Source organism: Chlorocebus sabaeus, chromosome 6 (genome assembly GCF_047675955.1).
Source record: "Chlorocebus sabaeus isolate Y175 chromosome 6, mChlSab1.0.hap1, whole genome shotgun sequence".
Classification (NCBI taxonomy): Eukaryota; Metazoa; Chordata; class Mammalia; order Primates; family Cercopithecidae; genus Chlorocebus; species Chlorocebus sabaeus.
In genome coordinates this window covers 39,511,666-39,524,622 of record NC_132909.1, presented here as the reverse complement: position 1 = coordinate 39,524,622, position 12,957 = coordinate 39,511,666, and the positions used below count along the sequence as shown (strand labels likewise).

The following is a 12,957-nucleotide window of genomic DNA, read 5'->3' as shown; positions in this document are numbered from 1 at the left end:
TGTCTACTTTCTTCCTACCTCTTGCAGTCTTTTTTTATCATTAGATTTCAACTGACTCTTGTAGAAAGGCAAGATGAGTCTCGGTCTTTAAAATATTTTAATAAAACTATTTATTGAAAGTATGTCTCAATTTAAAAGTTAATTTTATATATATTTAAATAATTTTCTGAAATAGAAAGATTGTTACTTTATTAAGTATTTTATTTGATTCTTGCGTCTTTGTCTTTTATTCTCTTTCCATCTTTCTTTGTGTCTTTTTGATATTTATATTGATAGGCTTTCACTTGTTTTGTGTATTTATACAAATATTTTTGTGGTACCTTGGGGTATTACATATAACCTTTAAAAGATACAACAACATATTTTAATCTGGTAAATAAACTTAAGTTGTATACAAAAATTTGTTCTTATTACACTTTCCCTCAAATTTGTCATTGATGTTGTTAATGGTATCTTTTTATATTGTATATTCATTAATGAATATTTATGATGATTTGTATGCTTTTATCCTTAAAATTTCAGAGAATAATTAAAAATGTTTTCTGCACCACTAGGGTAATGCTAAGAAATTCTACTTTTGTGTATTTGCATATTTCTTCCCAGAAAATCATGTATTTTTATATTATTCTGGTTTTTTTTTTTATTTAAATCATGTTATTTTCAGTAGAATGAACTGTTTTCAGCACCTTTTATCTGTAGGGCATATGCACTTCCAATATACATTTTTAGAATTTGGTTACTTTGGAAGGTGTTTACTTTTTTTATTTGGCAGGACAGATTCACTGATGGTATTATTCTCAATTAATTGAAGCTATTTTTTTTTTCACAATTTTTTTCATGACTACATCACACAGTTCCCTTATGGCCTGCAAAATTTTTGTTAACAGTTCACTGATTATCTCATAAGAGTATGTTTGTAAATGGCACATCACTTCTTTTCTTTTCTTTTTTTTTTGTGGAGACAGAGTCTCACTGTATCCCTCAGCCAGGCTAGAGTGTAGTGGTGCGACGTGAGCTCACTGCAGTCTCCACTTACCGGGTTCAAGTGGTTCTCCAGCCTCAGCTTCCTAAGTAGCTGGGATTACAGGCATGCACCACCACGCCTGGCTAATTTTTGTAGTTTTAGTAGAGATGGGGTTTCGCCATGTTGGTCAGGTTGGTCTCAAACTCCTGACCTCAGGTGATCAGCCCACCTCAGCCTCCCAAAGTGCCTGGATTACAGGTGTGAGCCACCGTGCCTGACCTGAAACATCAGTTTTATCTTGCAGCTTCAAAGATAATCTTTTTGTCTGTGACTTTTGAAATTGTGCTTATGTATGTGTTTGTAATAAATATCTTTTTGTTATTCTAGTTTGTTGAGCTTTTTTATTTTTACATCTTTTTTTTTTTTTTTTTTTTTTTTTTTTTTTTTTTTTTTTTTTTACTTTTAGGATCTGTCAGTTTTTTTGGTGTATATTTTATCTCCACAATTTCTGTTTTTTGATATCTTAAATATTTTTTATTCTCATCTTCATTTTTCTAATTTTCCATAGTTGTCTCTGTTCCTATTTTAATCAGTTTATTACCAAATATTAAAATTAATGTATACATCTTTTTTATGGTTTCAGAAAATTTTATGATTTTTTGGTGGTATTGTATTGTCCTATTTTATATATATTATAATCTTTGATTGAGATTTGGACATTAAAAAAAGCTTCTTGTCAAAATCTTTATAATGTAGCTTTGTCCTGGCATATTCTGAAAACAATTTTCTTGCCTGTTGATTATGAGAGTTCCTTAAACATGTTCTTAGGATATGTGTTGTCTGAAATTTTGTGTTTATTGTTTAGTTAAGAGAGTTTACTCACGTTACTTTGTAGAGTCAGTCATCACTTGCTACACCTGTTCCATTTCTGTGGCACTGCAGTCTGTCTGCTGCTGTATGTAACATTTTTCTTTGGTCTCAGCAGACTCAAACTCTCATTCCAAAATATACCACCATTTCTTTCAGTACTTTATGTCATGAGAGACAGAAACTAGTGTCAGGAAAAACCACTAAAAGCCAGAAATGACAATGAATGTGCCAGTATTTTACCTTTCTTTTAAAACAGAAACCAAGAGTTGGCAATTTAGTTGTAAAGGCACTATGTTATAGTGGGAACCAGGAAAAGATGTGTTGAGTAAATTTAACAGACTTTTCTTTTTCTTCCACGTGTTTCTTTTGCATTGTGCTCACCTGGGACACTGCACACACTTGACTCATTTATAACTTTTCCACAGATGTGTTTTGGTCTGTATGTTTTTGTTACATTTATGTCTATGAAAGAATTAGGGCCTGTGGTATTTTGCAGTGCCATTTTGTTTATGTAGTTCGTATAATTTTATAGGTAAGATTTTAAAACTATATTCATCTGAGTCTAGTAAACGGAGTAATTTATTTATTTATTTATTTTTTCAGGTATATGTCCTCGTTTTGCTCAAGACCTTTGGCCAGAGCAGGGCATGGATGATTCTTTTCAAAAAGTAATACTGAGAAGATATGAAAAATATGGACCTGAGAATTTACAGTTAAGAAAAGGCTATAAAAGTGTGGATGAGTGTAAGGTGAACAAAGAAGGTTATAATGGACATAACCAGTGTTTCACAACTGCCCAGAGCAAAGTATTTCAAAGTGATAAATATTTGAAAGTCTTATTTAAATTTTTAAATTCAAACAGACATAAGATAAGACATACTGAAAAGAAATCTTCCAAAGGTAAAAAATGTGTCAAACCATTTTGCATGCTTTCACATAAAACCCAACACAAAAGCATTTATCATAGAGAGATGTCCTACAAATGTAAAGAAAATGGAAAAACCTTTAATTGGTCCTCAACCCTTACTAATCATAGGAAAATTTATACTGAAGAGAAACCCTACAAATGTGAAGAGTATGGCAAAGCTTCTAAGCAACTCTCAACCCTTACTACACATGAAATAATTCATGCTGGAGAGAAACTCTACAAATGTGAAGAATGTGGTGAAGCTTTTAATCGACCCTCAAATCTTACTACACATAAGATAATTCATACTGGAGAGAAACCTTACAAGTGTGAAGAATGTGGCAAAACATTTATCTGGTCCTCAACCCTTACTGAACATAAGAGAATTCATACTAGAAAGAAACCCTACAACTGTGAAGAATGTGGCAAAGCATTTATATGGTCCTCAACCCTAACTAGACATAAGAGGATGCACACTGGAGAGAAACCCTACAAATGTGAAGAATGTGGCAAAGCTTTTAGCCAATCCTCAACTCTTACTACACATAAGATAATTCATACAGGAGAGAAACGCTACAAATGTTTAGAATGTGGCAAAGCTTTTAAGCAACTCTCAACTCTTACTACACATAAAATAATTCATGTTGGAGAGAAACTCTACAAATGTGAAGAATGTGGCAAAGGTTTTAATCGATCTTCAAATCTTACTACACATAAGATAATTCATACTGGAGAGAAACCTTACAAGTGTGAAGAATGTGGCAAAGCTTTTATCTGGTCCTCAACCCTAACTAAACATAAGAGAATTCATACTAGAGAGAAACCCTACAAATGTGAAGAATGTGGCAAGACATTTATATGGTCCTCAACCCTAACTAGACATAAGAGGATGCACACTGGAGAGAAACCCTACAAATGTGAAGAATGTGGCAAAGCTTTTAGCCAATCCTCAACCCTTACTACGCATAAGATAATTCATACTGGAGAGAAACCCTACAAATGTGAAGAATGTGGCAAAGCCTTTAACTGGTCCTCAACTCTTACTAAACATAAGATAATTCATACTGAAGAGAAACCCTACCAATGTGAGAAATGTGGCAAAGCCTTTAAGCAGTCTTCAATCCTTACTAACCATAAGAGAATTCATACTGGAGAGAAACCCTACAAATGTGAAGAATGTGGCAAATCTTTTAGCCGGTCTTCAACTTTTACTAAACATAAGGTAATTCATACTGGAGTAAAACCCTACAAATGTGAAGAATGTGGCAAAGCCTTTTTCTGGTCCTCAACTCTAACTAAACATAGGAGAATTCATACTGGAGAGCAACCCTACAAATGGGGAAAATGTGGCAAAGCTGTTAACCAGCCCTCACACCTCACCACAGATAGGATAACTCATATTGGAGAGAAATATTACAAGTATGAATAATGTGCCAAAGCCTATAAAAGTCCTCAATTCTTAGTAGATACAAGATTATTCATACTGGAGAGAAACTACAAACCTGAGAGAGGTGCTGATGCTTTTGACAATACCTCAAACTTTAAAGAAAATCATTCTGCTGAAAAATCCTAGAAATGTGAAGAATGTGACAAAGCCTTTAAATGATTGTCACACTTGATTGTAAGTAAGGTAATTCATACTGGAGAAAACTACCAGTGTGAACAATGTGGCCAAGCTTCAAACCAATGCTCACACCTTATTGTACAGGAAAGCATTTATACTTGAGAACAAATGTACAAATATAGGCAAAGTAAAAAAGCCATTAATGCCTGCCCACATCTTACTCAAAATCATAGAGTTCATACTAAATAAAAACATTAAAATCTACTCTCAGAAGATCAGAAAATATGTCTTTAAAGTATAGAAGAGTATTTATTTTGAAAAAGCATTACAAATATGAAGAGGATTGTAATATCTTTACTTGCATCACAGATCTTATTGTACACATTTTGTACGAGAGAAAAACCCTCAGGCAGTTGTTAAAACTTTGTTGAACATCAGGGAGTTTATATTGAAGAAAACCCTGCAAGTGTAATGAATTTGGAAAAACATTTTTTCAAAAACTACAAATTATAAACCACCGAGGTGTTCATCTAAAATATATTTCTGTAGATGCATTAAATATGAAAGATAATCTAAAATTAAGTCTATATGTATATCAGGGAACAATTCACAGTAGAAATATCTAGGGTGCTCAAACATTAGACATTACACTAAATCAGAGTGCTGAGTATAGAAAATAATACAAACCAAAATTTGTGTAAACATCATTTGTATATAACTTTACATTCAAAGTACTTTTTAAAAAAAAAACAGATTTTTTTAAAAGTGAATAATGTGTTAAACTCTTAAATTACTTCATGCTGTTTCATCATTCCTAGTGTATTCACATGTGAAAGCATGTGACTAATTGTTGCTGCATAAAATATATGAGATTCTTTTTTATTAGGCATTATTTATGATCTTTTCTATGAAAAGAAAGACATTAAAATGTAAGATGCATGATGAAAATTTAAGTAGAGAGGCTCTTTGTAGTTAACTTATAATATTGAGTGATGCATGAGGTAGGTGTTCATTATGAATGAAAAACATTCTTAATTTTAGTTAAAATTAAGTTATATGTTATTTTATTGTACTATGGAATAATATGCAGTATATTTTTAAATTATAAATTATGTGTGAACTTAGCTTTTGAATTCAACATTTTTAACATGTTAAATACTATTGTGAATTCAATGAAGTGTTCTTATGCCACTAACATTAACCTGTTCCACCTTACCCAAGGGTGTAGGTAAAAGATGATAACAATACACTGTAAGATAATGGACTATCATCTCTAGCAATCTTTTTTGCCAGTGACTTTAAATTGCCAATAAGTTAAAGAATATTGTTCCTATAGGTTAAATTTTTATTCTTATTTTCAGATTTAAATTTATTTTTCTTAATTTTTGTGGATACATAATATGTGTATATATGTATGCCATTTATGGTATATTTTGATGCAAGCATACTCTATATAATAATCACATTAGAGGAAATGAGATATCCATTACCTCTAGCATGTATTCTTTTTTATTACAAGCAATTCAATTCTACTGTTTTAGTTATTTTTAAATTTACAATTGTTACTGACTACAGGGTCATTTTTATGGTCATAATAAAACATGTAAAACATGTAAAATCCATACATTTCTGAGTTCTGAATAAATATTTAAAAAAATTTTAATATATTTTTCTTTGAACATGTGGCCTCTGCCCGCAAGGACATATGGACTCTTAGAATTGATTTACATAAAATTAAATATATATACATCTGTTAAAGATAAACCTTAGGTGTAAATAAATTATGGAGTAAGTATGTTTGCCTGAGTACAGGTTTGAAAGTTTTTAGCAGCAAAAAGCAATATTGGAACAAAATAAATTATTTTAATAAGGTGTCTAATTTACTAGAAAACAAAAATTTTCAAAAATGCTGAAACCAAATTCATGCTATTTGCTTCGTCTTGAATTTATTACTGTACAGTCTTTGGGCTTATGATTCAGAATCTTCCCATGCAAATTCTATGTTTTAACTTGACTGGTACTCATGTTAGACCCACAACTTTGTTTTTTTTTGTTACTTGTTTGCTTGTTTGTTTATCTATTTATTTTTGAGACAGAGTCTTGCTCTGTCACCAAGGCTGAAGTTCAATGGTGCGATCTCAGCTCACTGTAATCTCTGCCTTTTACGTTCAAGCAATTCTCCTGCCTCAGCCTCCCAAGTAGCTGGGATTACAGGTGCCCGCCACCATGCCCAGCTAATTTTTGTATTTTTAGTACAGATGAGGTTTCACCATGTTGGTCAGGCTGGTCTTCAACTCCTGACCTTAGGTGATCCACCCACCTTGGCCTCTGAAAGTCCTGGGATTACAGGCGTGAGCCGCTATGCCTGACCTGTGTAATAGTTTTAGAAGTATTATATGAGCTGGTCTGTAATTATAAGAATATATATATATTTAATTTTGCTGTTCCTTAAGTTATTGGGGTACATGTGGTATTTGGTTAGATGAATAAGTTCTTAAGTGGTGACCTGTGAGATCCTGGTGCAACCATCATCTGAGCAGGATACACTCCACCATATAAGTTGTCTTTTATCTCCCCCCACCACTCTTTCCCCAAAGTCCCCAAAGTTCATTGTATAATTCTTATGCTTTTGTGTCCCCATAGCTTATCTCCCACATATCAGTGAGAACATATGATGTTTGGTTTTCCATTCCTGAGTTACTTCACTTAGAATTACAGTCTCCAGTCTCATCCAGGTCATTGCAAATGCTGTTAATTCATTCCTTTTTGTGGCTGAGTAGTAGTCTGGTGTGTGTGTGTGTGTGTGTCCACTCATTGATTGCTGGGCATTTCAGTTGGTTCTGTGATTTTTTTAGTTGTGAATTGCTGCTAGAAACATGCATGTGCAAGTATCTTTTTCAAATAATGACTAGTTTTTCTCTGGATAGATACCCAGTAGTGGGATTGCTGGATCAAATGTAGTTCTACTTTTAGTTCTTTAAGGAATATCCACACTGTTTTTCATTGCAGCTGTACTAGTTTACATTCCCACCAGCAGTGTAGAAGTTGTTTGAAATATTTATTCCTTAGTGGCATAAAGAAATAGCACTTGAACATAAATTTAATTTGTTTAATAATGCCATTTTTACTTCCTGCAGAAAGTGCACACTCGCCAGCAGTTTTGCCATGAGAGTACAACGAACAAAGGAGACAGGGTCATTTATAACATGACGCTTCCACCCTACTGTTGTGTCCGGTTTCCGTTGGCTAGAATGGGACCTCACATTCTGTATTTGTCCTGATTAGCTAGCAACTTAGAACTTTTTAAAAGAGGCAAAGGTAAAGGAGAACAAAGAAAGGAGTGAGTAACTTGTGGAATGCTGAGAAAGGTAAAACCACTTTTAAATAAGGAAGAGGAGCAGGCTATGACCTAATGCTTGCGTGGACCACTATAAGCATGCCAGGGCAAATATTTAGAAGTACAGGTCTTTGAATAAATTTTGCTTCTAAGAAAAGTTACCATTTATTCCTAATTAGATGGGGGGAAGAAACTTTGAAGAGGAACCTCTACTTTACTTTTTACAAAGTGTTCCCTAATCACCGCATCCACGCCAACATCTACAGTCTTTTGATCTTTTGATTATGACCATTCTTGCAGGAATAAGGTGGTTTTGCATTGTGGTTTTGATTTTTATTTCCCTGATCAATAGTGATGTTGAGCATTTTTTCATATGTTTGTTTTCCATTTGTATATCTTCTTTTGAGAATTATCTTTAGCACAGGTTTTGATTTTTTTTTCTTACTGATTTGTTTGAGTTCCTTGTAGATTCTGTATATTAGTCCTTTGTCAGATGTATAGATTGTGAAGATTTTCTCCCACTCTGTGAGTTGCCTGTTTACACTGTTTACTGTTCCTTTTGCCATGCAAAAGCTCTTTATTTAATTAAGTCCCAGCTGTTTATCTTTGTTTATACTGCATTTGCTTTTGGGTTTTTGGTCATGAAATTTTTGCCTAGCTAATGTCTAGAAGGGTTTTTCCATTATTATCTTCCAGAATTTTTATAGTTTCAGGTCTTAGGTTTAAGTCCTTAATCCATCTTGTGTTGATTTTTTTTTCTATATAAGGTGAGAGATGAGGATCTGGTTTTATTTTCCTACATGTGGCTAGCCAATTATCCCAACACCATTTGTTGAAATGGCTGTCTTTTCCCCACTTTATGTATTTTTACTTTTTTGAAGATTGCTTGGCTGTAATTATTTCACTTTATTTCTGGGTTCTCTGTTCCATTGGTGTGTGTGTCTATTTTTATACCAATACCATGCTGTTTTGGACACTATGATTTTGTAGTATAGTTTGAATTCAGGTAGTGTGGTGCCTCCAGATTTGTTTTTTGCTTAGTTTTTCTTTGGCTCTGTGGGCCCTTTTTTGGTTCCATATGAATTTTAGAATTGTTTTTTCTAACTCTGTGAAGAATGACAGTAGTATTTTGATGGGAGTTGTGCTGAATTTGTAGATTGCTTTCGGCAGTATGATCATTTTCACAATATTGATTCTACCCATCCTTGAGCATGGAATGTGTTTCCATTTGTTGATGTCATCTATGATTTCTTTCAGTAGTGTTTTTTAGTTTTCCTTTTAGAGGTCTTTTGACTCCTTCATTAGGTATATTCCTAAGTTTTTCTTTTTCTTTTTTTTCAGCTATTGTAAAAGGGGAGTTCTTGATTTAATTCTCCATTTGGTTTCTGTTAGTGAATAAAAGAACAAAAGAGCTACTGATTTGTGTACATTAATCTTGTATCCAGAAACTTTGCTGAATTCTTTTTTTAAAAAAATTTATTTATTATTATTATTATACTTTAAGTTCTAGGGTACATGTGCATAACGTGCAGGTTTGTTACATATGTACACTTGTACCATGTTGCTGTGCTGCACCCGTCAACTCGTCAGCACCCATCAACTCGTCATTTACATCAGGTATAACTCCCAGTGCAATCCCTCCCCCCTCCCCTCTCCCCATGATAGGCCCCAGTGTGTGATGTTCCCCTTCCCGAGTCCAAGTGATCTCATTGTTCAGTTCCCACCTGTGAGTGAGAACATGCGGTGTTTGGTTTTCTGTTCTTGTGATAGTTTGCTAAGAATGATGGTTTCCAGCTGCATCCATGTCCCTACAAAGGACACAAACTCATCCTTTTTTATGACTGCATAGTATTCCATGGTGTATATGTGCCATATTTTCTTAATCCAGTCTGTCACTGATGGACATTTGGGTTGATTCCAAGTCTTTGCTATTGTGAATAGTGCCGCAATAAACATATGTGTGCATGTGTCTTTATAGCAGCATGATTTATAATCCTTTGGGTATATATCCAGTAATGGGATGGCTGGGTCATATGGTACATCTAGTTCTAGATCCTTGAGGAATCACCATACGGTTTTCCATAATGGTTGAACTAGTTTACAATCCCACCAACAGTGTAAAAGTGTTCCTATTTCTCCACATCCTCTCCAGCACCTATTGTTTCCTGACTTTTTAATGATTGCCATTCTAACTGGTGTGAGATGGTATCTCATTGTGGTTTTGATTTGCATTTCTCTGATGGCCAGTGATGATGAGCATGTTTTCATGTGTCTGTTGGCTGTATGAATATCTTCTTTTGAGAAATGTCTGTTCATATCCTTTGCCTACTTTTTGATGGGGTTGTTTGTTTTTTTCTTGTAAATTTGTTTGAGTTCTTTGTAGGTTCTGGATATTAGCCCTTTGTCAGATGAGTAGATTGAAAAAATTTTCTCCCATTCTGTAGGTTGCCTGTTCACTCTGATAGTAGTTTCTTTCGCTGTGCAGAAGCTCTTTAGTTTAATGAGATCCCATTTGTCAATTTTGTCTTTTGCTGCCGTTGCTTTTGGTGTTTTAGACATGAAGTCTTTGCCCATGCCTATGTCCTGAATGGTACTACCTAGGTTTTCCTCTAGGGTTTTTATGGTATTAGGTCTAACATTTAAGTCTCTAATCCATCTTGAATTAATTTTCGTATAAGGAGTAAGGTTAGGATCCAGTTTCAGCTTTCTACTTATGGCTAGCCAATTTTCCCAGCACCATTTATTAAATAGGGAATCCTATTCTCTCAGGTTTGTCAAAGATCAGATGGCTGTAGATGTGTGGTATTATTTCTGAGGACTCTGTTCTGTTCCATTGGTCTATATCTCTGTTTTGGTACTAGTACCATGCTGTTTTGGTTACTGTAGCCTTGTACTATAGTTTGAAGTCAGGTAGCGTGATGCCTCCAACTTTGTTCTTTTGACTTAGGATTGTCTTGGAGATGCGGGCTCTTTTTTGGTTCCATATGAACTTTAAAGCAGTTTTTTCCAATTCTGTGAAGAAACTTGTTGGTAGCTTGATGGGGATGGCATTGAATCTATAAATAACCTTGGGCAGTATGGCCATTTTCACGATATTGATTCTTCCTATCCATGAGCATGGTATGTTCTTCCATTTGTTTGTGTCCTCTTTTATTTCACTGAGCAGTGGTTTGTAGTTCTCCTTGAAGAGGTCCTTTACATCCCTTGTAAGTTAGATTCCTAGGTATTTTATTCTCTTTGAAGCAGTTGTGAATGGAAGTTCATTCATAATTTGGCTCTTTGTTTGTCTGTTACTGGTGTATAAGAATGATTGTGATTTTTGCACATTAATTTTGTATCCTGAGACTTTGCTGAAGTTGCTTATCAGCTTAAGGAGATTTTGGGCTGAGACAATGGGATTTTCTAAATATACAATCATGTCATCTGCAAAGAGGGACAATTTGACTTCTTCTTTTCCTAACTGAATCCCCTTGATTTCTTTCTCTTGCCTGATTGTCCTAGCCGGAACTTCCAACACTATGTTGAATAGGAGTGGTGAGAGAGGGCATCCCTGTCTTGTGCCAGTTTTCAAAGGGAATTTTTCCAGTTTTTGCCCATTCAGCATGATATTGGCTGTGGGTTTGTCATAAATAGCTCTTATTATTTTGAGGTACGTTCCATCAATACCGAATTTATTGAGCGTTTTTAGCATGAAGGGCTGTTGAATTTTGTCAAAGGCCTTTTCTGCATCTATTGAGATAATCATGTGGTTCTTGTCTTTGGTTCTGTTTATATGCTGGATTACGTTTATTGATTTGTGAATGTTGAACCAGCCTTGCATCCCAGGGATGAAGCCCACTTGATCATGGTGGATAAGCTTTTTGATGTGCTTCTGAATCCGGGTTGCCAGTATTTTATTGAGGATTTTTGCATCGATGTTCATCAGGGATATTGGTCTAAAATTCTCTTTTTTTGTTGTGTCTCTGCCAGGCTTTGGTATCAGGATGATGTTGGCCTCATAAAATGAGTTAGGGAGGATTCCCTCTTTTTCTATTGATTGGAATAGTTTCAGAAGGAATGGTACCAGCTCCTCCTTGTACCTCTGGTAGAATTCAGCTGTGAATCCATCTGGTCCTGGACTTTTTTTGGTTGGTAGGCTATTAATTATTGCCTCAATTTCAGAGCCTGCTATTGGTCTATTTAGGGATTCAACTTCTTCCTGGTTTAGTCTTGGAAGAGTGTAAGTGTCCAGGAAAGTATCCATTTCTTCTAGATTTTCTAGTTTATTTGCATAGAAGTGTTTATAGTATTCTCTGATGGTAGTTTGTATTTCTGTGGGGTCTGTGGTGATATCTCCTTTATCATTTTTTATTGCGTCTATTTGATTCTTCTCTCTTTTCTTCTTTATTAGTCTTGCTAGTGGTCTGTCAATTTTGTTGATCTTTTCAAAAAACCAACTCCTGGATTCATTGATTTTTTGGAGGGTTTTTTGTGTCTCTATCTCCTTCAGTTCTGCTCTGATCTTAGTTATTTCTTGCCTTCTGCTAGCTTTTGAATGCGTTTGCTCTTGCTTCTCTAGTTCTTTTAATTGTGATGTTAGAATGTCAATTTTAGATCTTTCCTGCTTTCTCTTGTGGGCATTTAGTGCTATAAATTTCCCTCTACACACTGCTTTAAATGTGTCCCAGAGATTCTGGTATGTTGTATCTTTGGTCTCATTGGTTTCAAAGAACATCTTTATTTCTGCCTTCATTTTGTTATGTACCCAGTAGTCATTCAGGAGCAGGTTGTTCAGTTTCCATGTAGTTGAGCGGTTTTGATTGAGTTTCTTAGTCCTGAATTCTAGTTTGATTGCACTGTGGTCTGAGAGACAGTTTGTTATAATTTCTGTTCTTGTACATTTGCTGAGGAGTGCTTTACTTCCAATTATGTGGTCTATTTTGGAATAAGTGTGATGTGGTGCTGAGAAGAATGTATATTCTGTTGATTTGGGGTGGAGAGTTCTATAGATGTCTATTAGGTCTGCTTGCTGCAGAGATGAGTTCAATACCTGGATATCCTTGTTAACTTTCTGTCTCGTTGATCTGTCTAACGTTGACAGTGGAGTGTTGAAGTCTCCCATTATTATTGTATGGGAGTCTAAGTCTCTTTGTAAGTCTCTAAGGACTTGCTTTATGAATGTGGGTGCTCCTGTATTGGGTGCATATATATTTAGGATAGTTAGCTCTTCCTGTTGAATTGATCCTTTTACCATTATGTAATGGCCTTCTTTGTCTCTTTTGATCTTTGATGGTTTAAAGTCTGTTTTATCAGAGACTAGTATTGCAACCCCTGCT

General features: G+C 34.7%; 1 protein-coding gene across 2 annotated transcripts in view; it reads left to right on the top strand.

The window, feature by feature from the left end:
* Window positions 1-12,957, top strand: part of LOC140711883 (zinc finger protein 254-like) — a 59,493-nt gene that overhangs the window by 33,100 nt on the left and 13,436 nt on the right. The window contains exon 5 of one of the 2 annotated variants that reach the window (XM_073016696.1): window positions 2,438-3,963. In XM_073016696.1, coding sequence (XP_072872797.1) covers window positions 2,438-3,963 — 1,526 coding nt within the window. Of the gene's footprint in view, window positions 1-2,437; window positions 9,029-12,957 lie in introns of those variants that run through there. The other variant, XM_073016695.1, reaches the window with a different exon arrangement.